At 61.6% G+C, this 18,991-nt stretch overlaps 1 protein-coding gene and 1 long non-coding RNA gene across 2 annotated transcripts; both read left to right on the top strand.

The window, feature by feature from the left end:
- The first annotated feature begins 3,541 nt into the window (after positions 1 to 3,541).
- On the top strand, positions 3,542 to 4,760 carry LOC122122716 (ubiquitin domain-containing protein TINCR-like). Its single transcript, XM_042697028.1, has 2 exons — positions 3,542 to 3,793; positions 4,518 to 4,760. The coding sequence occupies exons 1-2, from the start codon at positions 3,542 to 3,544 to the stop codon at positions 4,758 to 4,760; spliced, it is 495 nt and encodes a 164-aa protein (XP_042552962.1).
- Positions 4,761 to 4,939: 179 nt separating this feature from the next.
- LOC122122784 lies at positions 4,940 to 6,250 on the top strand. Its single transcript, XR_006150206.1, has 2 exons — positions 4,940 to 5,006; positions 5,696 to 6,250. It is a non-coding gene; the product is annotated as an uncharacterized LOC122122784 (long non-coding RNA).
- Positions 6,251 to 18,991: the final 12,741 nt, after the last annotated feature.

Below are 18,991 nucleotides of genomic sequence, written 5' to 3' on the forward strand. Positions count from 1 at the left end.
GGCCCCACCCCCTCGCCGGGCCAGGCAGGCCCCCTCCAACTCCAGGACTGGAAGGAAACTCCTCCACAGGGGGCGCTTGGGGTTGGTGTCGTGCTTGAGCTCGGCTGTTTCGCTCAAGGCTGGCACCCACAGCGCACTGCGGCTTTCTGCTGCTTAGTGGCCTACAAGGGTATCTTGGGTTTGTCTGGCTGTGCACCTTGCTCGTCAGAGCTCAGCCTCCAGGGTAGCTAGAGTCCCAGGAAGGAGCTGCCTGCCCCGCAGGAGGGGCTTGCTCAGGGCACTCCGCCCTGTGGCCGGGAAGTGCTGGCCGCCGCAGACACTGGTGTCACAGCTCAGCCCCAGCATGGTGGAGGTGACGTGGAGGTGCCCACCCTCCCAGGGCCTTGGCAGCAACGATGGAGTTTACTCAACTGCAGGCTGGCTTTGGCTCTCAGGATGGGTTCTCCAAGTTCTCATCGCCCCTGACCCCGCTGCTTCTGGCTGACACTTGTGAGCCCGGGTCGCCAAGGCTGGCATGGTACTACCAGCCCGGGGGATGGGTGGGGGCTGGAGGCATGGCTTGGTAGAGTGCCTGCCTCTGCCTCTGCCTCCTGCAAGCCTGGGGCACAGGCAGAATCCCCCTCGCCTGGCTTCTTGATTGAGAGGGAGGCCTCACTTCTTTCCCAAGCTGGCCTGGAACCATGATCCGGTTGATCTCTGCCTCCCAAGTAGGTGGGATTTCAGGCTTGAGCGCTGCACCTCAGCCTGTAGGGCTGATCTTTGTAAAGAGTTGTTAAACCAACTAAAAATCTTTCACTGGGGCCTGGTGTTCAGGAAGTACTTAATGTTGAGAGCTTTGGGCAGGACTATGGGAATGCTAATGCTGGGACCCGGGAGGGGGCGCAGGGGGGGGGCGCGGGTGGTGGCTCCACAGGGAAGAGTCTGGCTCAAAGCTATCCCAAGTAAGAAAGTCCATGAGGCTCTTACCTCCAATGAACTACCCCAAAAAGCCAGAAGTGGAGCTGTGGCTCAAATGGTAGAGTGCTAGCCTTGAGCAGAAAAGCTGAGGGATGATGCCCAGGCCCCAACATCAATGCTGGCACACACACACACACACACACACAAAAGAGCACCTGGCAAAATCAGATAAATGGTGTCCTCCACAATGTTTTCCACTTGCATCAAGTGCACGCACGTCTGCCCTCCCTGCGTCCTGTCACACCGCCCGTCCACCTGCAGCCGCCCCGGCTCAGGCCCACAGCTGGGCTCCTCCTAGACTGGGGAATCCCAGGCATTCATTTTAAATAAAGCCCAAGGCCCAGCGCTGGTGCTGGTCATCCTAGCTACTTAGGAAGCTGAGATCTGATCATCACAGTTCAAAGCCAGCTGGGGCAGGAAAGTGTGAGACTTTTATCTCTGGTGAACTACCAGAAAACCCTAAGTGGAGCCATGGCTGAAAGTGGTAGTGTTAGCCTTGAGCAAAAGAGCCCTGGGATAGCACCCAGGCCCTGAGTTCAAGCCCCACGATTGACCTGAGTTCAAGCACCCAGGCCCTGAGCTCAAGCCCCACAATTGACAAGTAAATAAAGCCTAAGTTAACACAATAAGTGATTGCTATAGTTGTCTTGTAACAGGTTGGGGGGGGGGGATGGTTCTGTCACTGCCTAAGGCCCTGGGCCCTGGGACAAGCTTCCTGGGGGCTCCTTTGTCCCCTCCCAGGAATGTCCAGAGCGCACACATTTCAGCTTGTCCCCTTCCTGCTGTGATACTACCCGGGTGTCAAAAGTTTTCAATCAAGAGCTGGGCACCGGTGGCTCACGCCTGTAATCCTAGCTACTCAGGAGGCTGTGACCTGAGGATTCCTGTGTGAAGCCAGCCCAGGCAGGAAAATACTAAGACTCCTCTCTAATTCAGCAAAAGCCAGAAGTGGAGGTGTGGCTTTGAGCAAAAAATAAAAAAGCTCAGGTGCAGCACCCAGACATGAGTTCAAGCCCCAGCATAGGGGGAAAAAATGGAGAGTCTCCGGAAGTGGAGCTTGTGGGAGACAGAGAAAAGGTAGAGAGGGGCAGGGGGTGGGAGAGAGATTTCCTGCCTGTAATCCCAGCACTCAGGAGGCAGAGGCAGTAGGACCTTAGGCCTTAAAACTGGTTTGGGCTAAGAGGAGGAGGAGCAGAGACCCAGGCCTAAAATGACCGCTGTTCCCTGGGTGGCCACGGCGTGGCGCCTGAGCGCCGTCTGTGCCCGGCCTGGTCCGACTCCATCTCTGCCCAGGGTTCCCCTTGGCTGGCTAGAGGAGTGGCAGGTACTGAGGCTAGCCTGGGACTTCTGCTGGGATGAGAGTCTGGGGAAACCCTCTACCCCCCCCTAGGCTGCGTGTGGGGGTCTGTTGTGCACTAAGAGCTTGTCTGTCTCTGCTTTCTGGTGGTTAGTTGGAGATAGGAGTCTCACGGAGCCGGGCGCCGGTGGCTCACGCCTGTCATCCTAGCTACTCAGGAGGCTGAGATCTAAGAACTGCGGTTCAAAGCCAGCCCGGGAAGAAAAGTGCGTGAGACTCTTATTTCCAATGAACCACAAGAAAACAGGAAGTGGCGCTGTGGCTCAAGTGGTAGAGCACTTCCTGACAAACTGAGGGACAGCGCCCAGGCCCAGAGTTCAAGCCCTAGGACCGACAACAACAACAAACAGTCTCAGACTTTCCTCCCTCCAAACTAGGATTAGCTAGAATCACAGGTGTGAGCCACCAGTACGCGGCCATACCTGGGTTTTAATTGCACAGTGGGATGTCCAAGACTGAGAGGCACCCTGACAACAGAACTCGACGTTCCTGTCCAGGCGGGACGGCCACACCATGGAAGGCTTTGGGGATAATTGTGACCAGAGGAGGTGGCCTGGCCCTAGAGAGCTGGCTTAAGTGTGTGTGGGGGGGGCAGGCACAGATCCAGGGTCCACCCTCCCCGGTGCACCCGCACGCTCCCCGGCTCCTGCGGGCCTTGGTGTGTCTCTTCTTCCCCCACCCTGCAAGGCGCGGGCTGTATGAGTGGCTGGGGAGCCGACAGGTGCCTCCTCGGTGGGAACTCTGAGCTCCTGCTCAAACGTCAAAGCCCCAGCTCTGGCAACAAAAGAATTGGGGCGATATTGTGTCACACCCCTGTTTTGCTCTGGGCCCTCGCGACTAGACCACAGGAAGAGGAGCCGAGTGTCCCCCAAGTCCCCTCAGGGCCCCCTTGCTCTGCTCCGACTTCAGGCAGGCCCTCTCCCTTCCCACCTCGCGGGCCTGTTCTCCCTCGCCCTTCCCGGCTCCTCCTCCAGGTCTGGGGCTAAAGGCCACCACCTTCCCTGGGCCTGGGTCTCCCGCCCACCCCGTCGCGTCCCGCCCTCCCGCCTGGGACCCCAGGCCCTTTGCGCGGGATCGGGGTTATCTCGGCGCGGCTTGCGCGGGGCGGGGCGGGCGGAGGCGGCGGCCGGGCCGGTCTAGCGGGTGAGGGTGAGGCCGGGGCCGGGGCCGGGCCGGGACGCAGGCCGGGGCCTGGGACGAGGCGGCGGCCGGGGCCCGGTGGGCGCCATGGACGGGCTGCGGCGCTGGCGCTGGCGGCGCCTGCGCATCGCGGTGCACCTGGCGGACGAGGCGCTGCTGCTGCCGCTGGCCGTGCGGCCCGGGGACACCGTGAGCGACGTGCGCGCGCGCCTGGTGCGGCGCGGGGTCGGGTCCTGGGGGCGGACCTTCTACTACAACGCGCATGCGCTGCGCGACCACCAGACGCTGCGCGACGCCCGCCTGCCGGACGGCGCGGTGCTGCTGCTGGCGCGAGGCCCGGTGCGGCGCGGCGCGGCCGGGGGGGGGGGGGGGGGGGGGGGACATGACATGGGGGGGACGGGGGCGGGGGAGGGGGCGGGGCGGGGGGAGGGGCGGGGGAGGGGCGGGGGAGGGGCGGGGGAGGGGCGGGGGGCGGGGGGGACGGGGAGGGGGGCGGGGCTGGGGAAGGGGAGGGGGCGGGGGCGGGGCCGCCTCCCGCGTCCGTTTCTTGTTTCCTACGTCTGTTTCCTGAGTCTTTCCTGTTTCTTGCATCCGTGTCCTGTCTGTCCCCGGTCTTTGCACGTTTCCTGGGAATCCTTCCTGAGTTGTTTCCGGTCTATTTCCGGTGTCTGTGTCCTGCTTCCGGTTTCCCACGCCCCCCCCGGCCCCGCCCCCTTGCTCTGGCCCGAGCTGGAGAGGGCGGGGCCATGCCGGGGAAGGGCGGGGCTTGTGTGGGGAAAGGCGGGCAGGCATTGGCTGGGGCGGGGGCGGGGCAGGCTAATGCTCCACCCTCCCGGGAGCCCCGCCCTTCCCCTAAGAGCAGCCTCTCCAGTACCTGACACCCAGGGCCTTGGGGGACCGGGAGGCACGGACGGCCTCGCTGGAGGCCCCCGCTGTCCGTGGACCTCCACTGGCTGCTGTGTGACCCCGGGAGCTGGCCTCTCCTCCCTGCGCTCGGCCCCGCCTCCCCCTTGATTGGCAGCCGGCTTCGGCGCTCGGCCCCGCCTCCCCCCTTGATTGGCAGCCGGCTTCGGCGCGCGCCGCGCCTGCAGTTCCGAGGCCGGCCGCCAGGGGCGCCCGGCTCCGGGCCTCGGGGGAGGCGGGACTGAGCCGGCCTCTTCCCGCTTGCCGGGCCAGGGTCCGGGCCCCCAGGTGGAGCCGCCGGCGGACGCGGACGCGGGGCCCCGGGGAGGAGCCGAGAGTCGTCGGGCCGAGCTGTGTGACTCGGGGCCGGGGGGCCCCCGTCTGCCGCGGGACCCGCCGGTGAGGAGAGCCGCCGCCCGCAGGCGGGGCGGGGCCGGGAGCCCGGGAGCGGGACGCGCCCGCCCTCACCGCCGCCCGCCCGCACAGGTCGCTCCAGCTCCCTCCGGACGAGGCGCGGACAGACAGCCGGACGGAGGCGCCCGCGCGCCCGCGCGCGCCCGCCGCTCCCTGCCCCCGCCGCCCGCGCCCCGCGCGCCCCGGGACCCCCGGGCCTGCTCCGTGGGGCTCCCCGCCTCCACCGCTGCGGGGGGTAAACTGAGGCCCGTTGGGGGCGGGGAGGGGCTCCCCCCAGGCGGGGCCCAGCGGCCCGCATGCAGATCGCATGCAGATCAGCCATCGCTTACACACACGCACGCACGCGCACGCACGCGCACGCACGCACGCACATACACACACGCATGCACATACACGCACATGCACACACACACATACACACGCATGCACACGCACATACACACACGCACACACACACACACATACGCACATGCACGCACATACACACACGCACACACATACACGCACACACACACGCACACACATACACATACGCACACGCACGCACATACACACACGCACACACATACACGCGCACACACACACGCACGCACACATACACACACGCACATATGCACGCGCACGCACGCATGCGCCCCGCATGTTTGAAATCATAACTAGGTGCTGGAACCTGGGTAGGTGGGGCAGAGCCCTCCCCCTCCCTCCCCTCCCCCTCCCCTCCCCCTCTCTCCCTCCCCCTCTCCCCCCTCCCTCCCTCCCCCTCCCCTTCTCCCTCCCCTTTCCCTCCCCTCCCCCTCTCCCTCCCCTCCCCCTCCCTCCCCTTCTCCCTCCCCCTCCCCACCCCCTCTCCCTCCCTCCTCCTCTCCCTCTCCTCCTTCCCCCTTCCCCCTGCTCTTCTCCATTTTCTCCTTCCTTTTGTACTAGGCTCCCAGCCCCAGGCGCCCATGAAGGCCAGAGGAGGCTTCCAGCGGCCAGTCCTCCCGGCAGGGAGGCCGCGGCCTTGGCCCGAGGGCCCACAGCCACTGCAGGACCCTGAGTGAGGGGCAGCACCCCTAGCCAGCAGCGGCCGCGTCCCCACAGCGCGGGCCTGAGCGGGCCCAAGGAAGCCCCTCGCCACGCTGGCCTTGAGCGGTGGCCACCACCGGAGCGTGGACGGCGGAGGAGACCCCCCTCCCCGTCCCCTGGTCCCCAGTCAACATGCTCCCGGAATCCCGGCCGCAGACACTGCGCTCCTACCTGCTCCCTTTAGCAAACTCCTATTCATCTTTCAAAGCCCTAGTTTCCCTGTCCCTTGCGTACACCCTTCCCAGATCCTCCAAGGAGAGCTTCCATTTTGCTCTGGACTCCTCCTTCCTGGCCCCTTCAACCCTGACACCTGCAGCGGGGTGTCCCCTCCAGTCTGCCACGTGTCTGAACCCCAGGGCCAAAGACCTTGTGCGTGAATAAAACACGAACTGGTTTCGAGCGCCAGCTCCGTGACTTGGCTTCCCTCTTTTCTCCTCCTTTCAAACACCCAGACTCCCGTCAGCTCCTCGGGGGACAAGGCTGGGGAACCGAGGGCGCCACCCACTTCCCCACCCCACCCCAGGCCCTCCCAGGCACCCCGCTCCACTCCCCCCCCCAGCCTGTCTGGGGTGAGAAGTTTCGGGTGAGGCTTGCCCCCCCCCTCCCTGTGGGGCCCAGAGGCCTCTGGGAGCGGCCGCCGCCCCGCCCCCCAGCCCCCCCCAACCTGAGGCCAGAGGATTTTTCCTGGGGGACAAATCCACCCCACTTCGCCCTCACTCTCTCCCTCCCTCTCCCCATTCACACATTCAGCGGTTGGAGACAGACAGAGAGACAGACAGACAGACCTCTGGCCCTGGGGACCGCAGTCGGCCTTGTGGCCAGTGCTCTGGCTGTCCGTCCATCCGTCTGTTTCGCTAATGATGTCCCTTTGTGTCTCTAGGTTTGTATCCTTCTTCCCTCCCTGCTCCCCCATCAAGATAAGCCCCCATTTCTCCCCATGCCACCCCCAACTTCCCCAAGGAAGTGGGGGGGGAGGGCCGGGCCGGGCGGGGAAGGGTGTGAGTTCATCGGGGCTGAACTTGCTGCCCAGCTCTCAGGCCACAGCTCCACTGGCTTGTAGTGGTTCCTGGGAGATGAAGGCCACGGAGGAAAAGAGCAGGGTGAGACCAGCACACAAAAGCGGGGGAGAGGCCCTGCCAGGGGTCAGGCCTCCCACTCCCGCCAGTGCAGGATGAAAGGCCAGGGAAGGGCTCACCTTGGGCAGAGGCCGCATGTGCAAAGGCCCTGAGGCTCCCTCACCCACCAGACGCCAAGGAGTTGTGGAGCCCAGAGAAAAGCTGTGAGGTATAGGGCAAGAGGGGAGAGGGTGCCTGCCGTCAGAGGTGAGCGATTGCCGCCCCCAGCACCCCAATTTCCTCAAGAGAACAAGCCAGGTGCCTGTGGCTCACGCCTGTAATCCTAGCTACTCAGGAGGCTGAAATCTGAGAGTTGGCGGTTCAAAGCCAACCAAGGTAGGAAAATTCGGGAGATTCATCTCCAAGAAACCACCAGAAAACCGGAAGTGGCGCTGTGGCTCAAGCAAGCCTTGAGTAAAAAGAGCTCAGGGACAACTCCTAGGCCCTGACTTTGAGCCCCAGAACTGGCACACACACACAACTTACTTTCCAGTAGTGAGAACTCACAGAACAAACTTGAGCCCCTGGCTAGGTGTGAGTGTGAGGAGGTGAGAGGAAGAGAGAGAGGACAGCATAGGAAATGTGAGGGAGAGCAGTCCTGGCAGAGGCCCTGGCACATGCAAAGGTCCTGGGGCAGGGTAGAACCTGACCTGTGGAGCAAGGAGGCAGGCAATTCTCCTGACAGGAGAAGGGGTCACCAAATTCAGCCATCAAGACAAATACTCTGCTAATCCAACATTGCAAAACAAAGACACACACGGGTGGCAAAACACATCTACAGTGAAGAAGCAGGCCCGAGGCGCTGCGAAGCCTTGGATGGCTGCAGCCGGGGCGTAATCAGCCCCTCAGGATTAATTACCGGGCTCAGGAACAAGACTGAGAAATCTATTATCAGCTCCGGGTTTGTGTCAATGAAGCCATTCTTTCTCTGTAAACCAAATCCTCCTCTTCCTTGTTTTCTAGCAAAACAAATTTACTTAAAAAATAAACAAAGTACCTAGCCAGGCGCCAACGGCTCACGCCTGCAATCCCAGTGCCTTGAGAGGCTGAGATCTGAGGATGGAGGTTCAAAGCCAGCCCTGGCAGGAAAGTCCATGAGACACTGATCTCCAATAAACCACCGGAAAACCGGAAGTGGTGCTGTGGTTCAAGTGGTAGGGCACTTGCCTTGAGCTGAAGAGCTGAGGGACAGCGCCCAGGCCCAGAGTTCAAATCCAACGACCCCTCCCTCCACCCCCTCCCCCCCCACACGAGAGAAACCCAGACACAGGTACTGAACGCAGGGTTCAAGCCGTTGATGGGAGCCACGTAGCACTGAGGCCTGGTCTGCCCAGGGCCTTGTGGTCCCAGGACAGCAGCACCTCTGAGCACTGCGTAGACACCGAGTGTTTGCACACTGTCTTTCGCTTCTCTCTTCCTGGGGGCTGGGATTACAGGAGTCATCTCCGTGCTCGCCACAGTGGGAGAGGAGTTGGGAATGTCGCCCTGGGCAGCCTGACACGCTCCATGCCAGTCACGCCAGATTCCGCCTACATCCAGACTTGGTGTTTTTGTTTGTCTGTTTGTTTGTTTGTCCTGGGGCTTGAACTCTGCGCCTGGGCGCTGTCCCTCAGCTCTTCAGCTCAAGGCTGGCGCTCTACCACTTGAACCACAGCGCCACTTCTGGTTTTCTGGCGGTTGATTGGAGATAAGAGTCTCTGGGACTTTCCTGCCTGGGCTGGCTTTGAACCGTGATCCTCAGCTCTCAGCCTCTGAGTAGCTAGGATGACAGGCGTGAGCCACAGAGCCCAGCCTTTTTTCTTTATTTTTTGCTTTCTGACTCTGGTGTTTGCCTGGCTGTCCCCGCCTCCCTGGGAACATGGCCGCTGTGAATCGCCCTTTGTCTTCTAGTGGGGAGCGCATCCACAGGAGTCTTGGTGGACCCCCAAATCTGAGCCCCCCTCCCCATCCCCGGGTCCCTTTCCCCAGCCCGCTTGCTCTCCCTGGCCAGGTTTCCTGGAGCCAGGCCACTCTCGGGGCTGGGTGTCTGCACCCCAAGTGTCCTGTGGGACCCCCTACTCCAGCCTGGGGTGCTGGGGCTGGGGGTCGGGGGGGGGGGCTGTGAGAAAAGACACAGCCTGGAGTCTGAAATGTTTGCAAATAGACACTTCCCAGCTGCGCCCCCCACTGCACCCCATTTTACCCTGGGTGTGAGAGCCAGCACAGGCCTGGAGGGCCTCCCCCTCTGCGCACCGGGCCCCCAAGGGGCAGATGGGGAAACTGAGCCACCAAGCTGCAACATGGCACAGTCTGCACAGCTTGCCGGGAGCCTAGTGGAGCAGGGTGGATTCTCAGGGTGCTGTGGGAGCTGTTGGGGCTGGTGACGGGCACGGTGGGGGGTCCCCTCTCTCTCTGTGGGGTCCTGCCCCTCCCCCAGCCTTCTGTCGCTGCCTGGAATCACAGGACCTCAGGGCTCGGGACCTCAGCTCCTGTGCATCCTGCTGGGAGGGGTGAGGGGCTGGGGCAGGGGACCCCACTTTTGCCGGTTCTGTGAGTCCCAGAAGTGAGCCGCAGCGTGTGGGGTCAGGCGGTGGGGGGTTGACCTGTAGGACCCCCATGCTCCCCCGACTCAGCTCAGGAAGGTGAGGCCGGCCGGGGCGGGGACAGCCAGGAGGGACAGCCGGGGACAGGCAGCCTGGGACTCTGGGACGTCCAGCCGGCTCCAGGCCGGTGCAGCCCACGCCACCGACCCACGCGGCCCTCACTGAGGCCCACACCGGCCTCAGTGCTCTCCCGTGTGCCTGTGCCCAGCACAGAGACACACCCATATTTCAAAGAACCCCAGGGGTCAGGCAAAGCCGGGCGGGCCGGGCATGGTAGCGCACACCTGTAATCCCAGCACTGTGGAGACTGAGGCCCAGACACAGGACGATTCCCCGCCCCCCCCCCCCCCCCCCCCCGCCCCCAGGGTGGACGGGAGGAGCAGGAGCTCAGCCTCTTGGCCAGCTGGGGGCAGGGCCGGGCCGCGGCGGTGGCAGCGACCAGGCCCCAGCGGTGCTCCGAGCGTTTCCATGGCAGCAGTGATGAGGCGTCCCGAGGAGCCCGGCTAAAAATAGCCGAGCCACGCCGGCCTCATTAGCTGCCGGCTCCTGGCTGCCAGGTGCCCGCTCCCTCCTCCTCCCGCCCGCCCTCCCGCCTCCCCCACGCGGCCCACCCGCTGCCCCCCCCAGCCCCATGCCCGTCTCCCTGGAGCCTGTCGGTCAGCTCGGCTCCTCCGGAGGCTGAGATGGGAGGATTCTGGTTCAAAGCCAGCCCGGGCAGGAAAGTCCGTGAGACTCTCCAATAAACCACCAGAAAGCCCAAAGTGGCACTGTGGCTCAAGGGGTAGAGCGCTTGCCTTGAGCTGAAGAACTGAGTGACAGCGCCCAGGTCCTGAGTTCAAGCCCCACAACCAACAAAACAAGCCACAAAAAAATGGCAATTAAATCACTGCACAGTGCAGGCCAGTTTGCAGTCACGGAGTCTGGGTTTCTGAGCTCAGGCTGCATGGGATAACAGCTCCAAAACCCACCCAGCATCATGACCCATCCTTTGGCCTCTGCCTGCTCAACCCCAACTTCTGCCTTCCAGCACAAAATGGCTGCCCAACTCCTGCCCTCACAGCCCATTCTTTCAGAAGGGGGAGGAAGGGGAGAAGAAGGAGGTTTGTAGGAGGTGTGTGCCCCACGTCTACGGTCCAGCAAGTGTCAAGCAGTGTCCTCACTGGGAGGCTGGGGAAGCAGGAGGTAGATACAGCTTTGGGGGTGTTTGTCACCATTTTAGTGATGGCAACAATGGGGTGACTCTTCTCCTTGTTCTTGGTCAGCCAGAATGTAAACATGACAGAAACTAACAGCTTTGTGCCGCTCACAGGACCCTGCAGCCCGTGCCCCATCCCAGGTCCCATCCCTGCCCCAGGACCTTTGCGTGTGCCCAGCCTTCCACCTGGAAATCCTCTTCCTGCACAGTTCTCCATGGCTGTCTGCCTGGCCTGCCCCAGTGCCCCCTGGTGGAAAATCCCCACCTTCTCCCTCTATCCCTGCTTCCTGCCCATTCTGCCTCCCGCCCTCCCCTCCACCACACACACACACACACACACACACACACACACACACACACACACACTCAGGCATACTGTAAAACCCTGCCTGCTCCATTGATTTAGGGGTGCTTGGGCCCCAGAGATGGGTGGTTTGTCAGGATGCGAATTTCTGCCTTCATTTATTTTATTTTTTAATTCTCACTCGATCTCTGGTGCCCAGAACAGAGCTTGGCCCGCAGCAAGTCACAGAACACAGAGATGGAAGTTCCTTGCCCCTTGTCTAGAGATGGGGTCTCTGAGGCCTGGTCCAGGATGGGGGGGGTGGGAGACGAGTGATTTTCACCCCAGGGCACAGGCTGATGGGCTCACGGCTCCGCCCTCCCGCGCCCGCCTCCCCCCCCCCCCGCCCCCCCCCTCACCCGACCTCATTCCCAGCCCAGCACCGGGCTGCTCCTAAGGACAACTCTTGAAACAACACCTTAAACTGCTGCCAGCTCCAGACCTAAGCGCAGCCAGGGGACCCCACTGTCTTGTTCATTTGTTCACGTAGCCAGGAGGTGCAGAGCAGGGGATTTGAACCCAGATCCCCCGGTGTCTGCCCTCCTCCCTTCCCATTTATCAGCTAAACCAGGCTGTCCATCACCTGGCTCCCTGGAGAAGCCCAGAGACTGGAGTTTACTTCTCTTTCCAGATGAGGTCTTGCTCCGCGTAGCCCCAGCTGACTGAGCACTGAAAAGTCGGAGAGAGCTGGGATTACAGGCATGCGCTAGGGTGCCCGGCTGAGGCTGGCATGCTGCCGAGGACCTTGACAACTGGGGGGCACCTTGGGGCTTCTTCTCTGCCTCTCTGGATCTCAGCTTCCTCTCCAGAGCACGGGGCATCCTCAGACGTGTCCTCTGAGTCCCGCTCTGCCCAGCTCCCCCCCCCCACGGACCCCCCCCCACTCCCTGCACCTCCCCTTCCCTCCCCACGCTGTCTGGGCCTCCCAGCCAGCACCAGGTTTCTGGGTAGTTCAATAATCTCCCGAAAGTTTAATTGTTGTTTTATTCATCCGTGACCTTTCTCTCTCATCTCCAGAGGTATTATTGCTAATCTACAAATTTCAAGAACCACATTTATTTGCAAAACCAATTACCTGCCTATGCAAATGACCCTTCCCGGCGCCCACCTCCCTGGGGGGGGAGGGGGAGAGGGGGGAGGGCTGCCCGCCCCCTCCCGGACCAGCCAGATGCAAATGTGTCTCTAATTCCACAGAGCCTGGCCCGCCCAGCCCCGAGTTAACTGGACTCTCAGTCATCTAGGGAGGACCGGACCCCACGACCTCCACCAGGACCCGCCCCAAGTAGCCCCGGCTCCGTGGGGCTCCCCCTTGGAAGGGAGACAGCGGCCGGGGGGTGGGGGTGGCGGCTCCATTGTTCCCTTCTCCCTGTGTTCACATGCTCCACGCCCATCCTGCCGGGGCTGGCACTGTCCAGGGTCCTCAAAGAAGAGATGGAAAAACACAACTGCCCCCCCCCCACACATGCCAGGAAAGGGTGAATTACAAATAGGGAGAGGGGGAGGGCAAGTTTAGGGGACATGCCCCCCCCCATTGGTCCTCAGCATCCTGTGAACTGAGGGATGGGCTCAAGGGTGGACAAGGGCCCTGGGCTCCAGCACAGCTCCACAAAAGAGAACAAAATACTAGCTGCCTCAGGGCCTTTGCACATGCCCAGGGCTCTTCTCAGGAACTTCTCCTCCTTGTGCTCAGTTTGTCAAGGCCTTAGGAGCTGCCCCAACACCCTGCTTCCCTAGGGACACACTCATCCTATTTTTTCTAAAGGGAGAGCTGGGCAGTTACCAGTGCTGCATCACTGTGAGACACCACAGCCGTCTCCAAGAGGTGGGTGGATGGAGGGATGGATGGATGGATAGGTGGATGGATGGATGGATGGGCGGATGGGTGGATGGTGGATGGGTGGATGGATGGGTGGGTAGATGGGTAGATGGTAGATGGGTGGATGGATGGGTGAATGGGTGGATGGGTGGATGGATGGGTGGGTGGGTGGATGAGTGGATGGATGGGTGAATGGGTGGATGGGTGGATGGATGGGTGAATGGGTGGATGGATGGATGGATGGATGGGTGGGTGGGTGGATGGGTGGATGGATGGATGGATGGGTGGGTGGGTGGATGGGTGGATGGATGGATGGATGGGTGGGTGGGTGGATGGGTGGATGGTGGATGGGTGGATGGATGGGTAGATGGGTGAGTGGGTGGGTGGATGGGATGGATGGATGGATGGATGGGTGGATGAATGGGTGGATGGGTGGATGGATAGATGGATGGATGGATGGATGAGTGGATAGATGGTAGATGGGTGGATGGATGGGTGGATGAATGGATGGATGGGTGGGTGGATGGGTGGATGTGTGATGGATGGATGGATGGGTGGATGGATGAATGGGTAGATGGGTGGATGGATAGGAGGATGGGAGGATGGTGGATGGATGATGGATGGATGGTGGATGGGTGGCTGGATGGATAGGTGGGTGGAGGGGTGGATGGATGGGTGGATGGATGGATGGTGGATGGATGGATGGTGAATGGATGGATGGATGGGTGGATGGTTGGGTTGACTCAGCAGGTAGGGTGGTAAGCGATGGTTATGTAGGGGTGAGGAGGTGGACTGTGAGTGGAAGGTGTGGCGCGCTGGGTGGGGTGGCAGGTGGGTGGGTGGGGTGATCTGGGGTGCCCTGCTGAGGGGCTGTTGGGGGTGGCAGACCCACATGATGGGCACACGGGGAGGGGCCGGGGCTCCCTCTGCTGGCCGTGGGGCAGTGGTCTGCTTGTGCACCTGGCGGCGGCCGGGTGGAGGGCGAGCTCCCGACAGGGCCTCGCCCACGGCGCCCTGGTGTCCCGCTGCACCCCAGGGTCCACATCCTTCCTGCGGTGACACCTCCCGACAGGTCACCCAGAAACGGCTCAGCCTGACAGCAAGAGGGGCGCTGAGCCCCCCGTCCCCGAGGGTGGGGGAGGCGGGAGGGGGCGCCGAGGACCACGGGCAGCTCTGGGAGGGACGGGGCTCCCCTTAACCCTGATTCTCCCCCCACCTTAGCGCCCTCCCTCCCACCCTGCCCCACTCTAGGAGCCCTCCACCTCCTCCGTGAGGGACAGCCCATCCGCTCCCCACCCAAGCTGGCCCGGTGAACCCCGAGAGGTCTGCAGGTCTGTGTATGAGGGTGAGGGTCTCGGGCCGTGGGGGGCTGCGTGGCAGCCGCTCATCTCCGCCGCGAGGCGAGGCGGGCGGCGTGGCCCAGGCGGTGGGAGCTCCGTTTGGCCCCTTCCGCGCTGCCCTCCCAGCCCGCAGGCAGAGGAGCCCCAGGGAGACCAGGGCTCCCCTGAGACAGGGCTGGCTGGGCAGGCGGCAGGGCCTGGGCCTGAACCTGCGGAGTTGGAGTCATCCCTGAGTGGACACCCCATTAAATGTGGCCAAACACACGCAAGGATCAACGGCCGCTATCATTGCCACCCCTGCCGCCTCCTCCTCCTCCTCCCTCCTCCTCCTCCTCCTCCTCCTCTACCTCCCTCCTCCTCCTCCTCCCTCCTCCTCCTCCTTCACCTCCTCCTCTTCCTCCCTCCTCCTCCTCCTCCCTCCTCCTCCTCCTCCCTCCTCCCTCCTCCTCCTCCTCCCCCTCCCTCCTCCTCCTCCCTCCTCCTCCTCCCTCCTCCTCCTCCTCCTCCCTCCTCCTCCTCCTCCTCCCTCCTCCTCCTCCTCCTCCTTCTCCTCCCTCCTCCTCCTCCTCCTCTCCCTCCTCCCTCCTCCCTCCTCCCTCCTCCTCCTCCTCCCTCTCCCTCCTCCACCTCCTTCCTGTCTCTGAGCTTGTTTTTTTTGCTCCAGGCAAACACCTGAGCCACAGCGCCACTTGCAGCTTTTTGCCAGTTTATTGGAGATAAGAGTCTCACGGACTTTCCTGCCCGGGCTGGCTTTGAACCAGGATCCTCAGATCTCAGCCTCCTGAGTTGCTAGGATTACAGGCGTGAGCCATCGGCACCCACTCCTTCCCTCCTCTCAATGGGAGCCGCGGGCTTTACACCATGGATGGGGGGTACAGTCTGGGGACGAACCCCAACTTTACTGCTAGGCAAAGCGCTCCCAGCCCATGCGCGTCATTTTGCAGATGGGAAAAGCGAGGTTGGGCTGAAGCTCCGCCTGTCATCCCAGCTGCTCAGGAGGCTGAGATCTGAGGATCTCGGTGCGAGGCCAGCCCGGGCAGGAGAGTCCGTGAGACTCTGATCTCTGATGAACCACCGAAAAGCCAGAGGCGGCGCCGTGGCTCAAGTGGTAGGGCACTCGCCGTGAGCACAAAAGCTGGGCCAGCACCCAGGCCCTGATTTCAAGTCCCACAAGGCCAAGGCTGAGGGGTGGTGAGGGGAGGGGGGGGGGACAGCCCTGAGGTGTGGGGCACCCTGGAGGCCTGTTAGCATTCTGGAGCCCTCGATTCCTCTTTCTTTCCTCACCTCCGCTCCTGCTCTGCGGGAGCCATCGCCATGTGGATCACGGCCGGCCTGGGGAGAAGTATTTTATCCTTAGCAATGCGTACAGCACAAACCGCCAGGGCCTGCCAGGGCCGCCGAGAAAGGACTGGACCCGTCTGCCCTTCAGCGCCAGTCTCCCCCGGTGGAGCAGGTGGGGTGTTGCAGTCACCCCGGCTCTCCCCACGGCCGGCCTGCCAGCCATCGGCTCCCTGTCCGCTCTTCCGTGGGAATTGGGCGGGCCGGGGCCCTTCCAAGTGTAGGGTGCACATCCACGCTGGGTGCTACCCCTCCCACCCCCGTGGGGAGGCGCCATAGCACTGCGCTTGGCGATGCTGGGGCCAGAGGCCCAGAGAAGGAGAGCTCTTTCTGTAAGATCACACAGCACGGGAGGGAAGGAACTGAAGGGATTCGAACTACTGTTCTCCATTCCTGCTGAGCGAGCAAAGTTGTCATCCCTTCTGCCCAGGTGTGAATATTTTAATTCTATCTGTGTGTGTGTGTGTGTGTGTGTGTGTGTGTGCATGCCAGCACTGGGGCTTGAACTGTCCCTGAGCTTCTTTGCCACTTGAGCCACAGCACCACTTCCGGTTTTCTGTAGTTTATTGGAGATAAGAGTCTCACAGACTTTCCTGCCCTGGGCTGGCTTTGAACCTCGATCCTCAGACCTCGGCCTCCTGAGTAGCTGGGATTACGGGCGTGAGCCAGTGGTGCTGGTAGGTGACCCTTGGTGGCTTTGGGCACCTCACCTTACCTTGCTGCAGGATAGGCTCCTGCCTGGAGCTTCCTAGGGCCCGTGAGAGCATCAAGGCCGCTAGTGGGACCAGCAGATAAAACACAACACACTTAAAGCTGGGTGCCGTGGCTCACTGCTGTAATCTCAGCTGCTTGGAAGGTGGAGATTCAGAGGATTGCCGTCTGAGGCCAGCCGGGCAAAGTTAGTGAGACCTCATTTCACTCAACAGGGTGGGCAAGATGGCATACAACTTAGATCTCAGCTATGTACGAGACACAGGCAGACCAGACGCCTCAGGCAAAGAGTAAAGTTATTTGGGCTAAAAAATAAGTATGTAGGGGGGGGGTGGGGAAGCAGCTGTCAGGGGCGTGGCTTACACTCTGGGGGCGTGGCTCCAGTGGTGGGATGTAGCTTACTTGGTGAAGGCCTGGCTCAAGCGGTGGGCGTGGTTCACTGGTAGAGGCGTGGCTTAAGCAGTGAGGGCGTGGCTCAAGTTTTGTGGGCGTGGCCCAAGCAGAGATGTGGCTGGCTCTCGTGGTAGGGAATGACGTAAGCGGTGCGGGCGTGGCTTAAGTTGTGGGGGCGTAGACCTTGTGCGGAGGCGTGGCTCAAGAGTAAGGCGTGGCTCAAATTTCAGGGGCGTGGCCCAAGCAGTAGGGCGTGGCTCGGTGGCGCTGCGTGGGGCGTGGCTAATGTTTCAGGGTGTGGCTAGACCTGCAGGGGCGTGGCTTGAGCAGTAGGCGGTCAGGTGGCCAAGTGCCTGCCCTAACACGTGTATGGCCATGAGTTCAAACCCCAGGAGCGCCGTAGAGTATAACCGAAACCCATCGCTACTTGACTTGTGGATCAAAAACTGGAGGAAAAATTGGAGTCTGTGGTTCTTTGTGTGGAGCCCCTGCCCTGCCTCGGGACGGGCAGAGGAAGGTTCTGGGCGCTGCTGGGCGGGGCAGGGGGGTGGGGGGCGGGCAGGGATGAGATGGGCCGGCCCAGGGAGCCACTGGGAGCCAGGGGCAGCCACACCACCATCCTGTGGGAGTGACAGCCAGAATGTCCCCCCCATGTCCCCGGGGGCCACACCTGCCTTTCCTGTCTCACCCCAGGAACCAATTAGAGCCTGGTGGAGTTGATTATAAATCAGCGATTTTCATAATTGTCCTGACTCTCATCCCTCACAGGCCGGGGGATGGCGCGTCCTGGGGGTGGGGAGGACACGGGCCCTGTCCATCCAGTCCCAGCTTCTCCCTCCCTCCCCACAAACGTGGGGAGGGGATCCTGGCCCAGGGCCCGGCTCCCTCCAGGCGGGAATTGCTTAAGCGGCGTTTTAAATAACAGTACAGGACATCATTTAATTTTTTTTTTTCTTTTGTCGAGATCGATGGGACAACGTCCTTGAGCCGGCCTGGGGGAAGAGCTCGGAGAGGCGTGCGCTTAATCCAATTCCCTCCCGGCCTGGCTGGACAGGGCCCTGGTGGCCTCCTGGCAGGACTGCTTTGGGGGTGCAAGCCTGCCCAGGGGGGCCAGGAGCCCAGGGCCTGGGGGGGGGATGCAATCAATCCCTTCCCCTGGGCTTTGCTCCTGGGTGCTGGGGGGTGGGGGGGGGCAGTGGGGGGGTACAGAGCCTGGGGCCTGGGCTGTCGGAGAAGCAGACATTTGTGTTCTCAGTTCTGGGGCTGAGCTTCAAGATCAGGATGTGGCGGTGGAGGCTGCAGCTGGCATTCTGCCACCTTCTTCCCGGAGCTGCAAAATGAGGAGGGAGGGCCGGTGTCTCACGCCTGTCATCCCAGCTACTCAGGAGGCTGAGCTGTGAGGATCGTGGTTCAAAGCCAGCCCTGGGCAAGAAAGTCTGTGAGACCCTTATCTCTAATAAACTACCAAAAGAAAAAGTCAGGAGTAGAGATGTGGTTCAAGCAGCAGAGCACCAACCTTGAGCAAAAAAAAAAAAAAAAAGATCAGCGACGAGACCCAAGCCCTGAGTTCAAACCCCAGGACTGGCACAAAAGTAAATAAATAAATGAAAAAAAGAAAGAGTTACCGCCAGGCGCTGGTGGCTCACAGCTGTCATCCTCAGGAGGCTGAGAGCTGAGGTTCACAGTTCAAAGCCAGCCCAGGCAGATATATGTCCGTGAGACTCTGATCTCCAATAAACCACCAGAGAACCAGAAGTGGCGCTGTGGCTCAAGTGGTAGAGTGCTAGCCTTGAGCTGAAGAGCTGAGGGACAGCACACAGGCCCAGAGTTCAAGACCTACAACCAACAAAAGAAGAAAAGAAAAGAGAAAGAGTTAGCATAACTCAGGTTTTAGAGGTGCTGCTCTGGGCTGCGTTTGGGGTGAGGCCGCCCTTCCCACCTAAGCAAGGGTTGGGGATCAGAGCTGCTCCTCTCCTGGTGGGAAAAGCAAAAGAATGACTCAATGGACTGAGTCCCACAATCCCTTTCAAGGCCACACCCCCGAAGACCAAGCCCCCTCCTCCTAGGTCCCGCCTCTTTTTTTGTCTTGGCCTGTTTTTTCCCCCTTGGTGCTTGGGCACTGTCCCTGAATTTTTCAGTCAAGGTTGATGCGTTACCACCAGAGCCACAGCCCCACTGCTGGATTTTTTGGGGGGTGGGAGGGGGGTCAGTCATGGGGCTTGAACTCTGGGCCTGGGCGCTGTCCCTCAGCTCTTCAGCTCAAGGCTAAGGCTCTACCACTTGAGCCACAGCGCCACTTCCAGCCTTTTCTGCTTATGTGGT

The sequence above is a fragment of the Dipodomys spectabilis genome, unplaced genomic scaffold (genome assembly GCF_019054845.1).
Source record: "Dipodomys spectabilis isolate Male_0828 unplaced genomic scaffold, ASM1905484v1 ptg000215l, whole genome shotgun sequence".
Lineage (NCBI taxonomy): Eukaryota > Metazoa > Chordata > Mammalia > Rodentia > Heteromyidae > Dipodomys > Dipodomys spectabilis.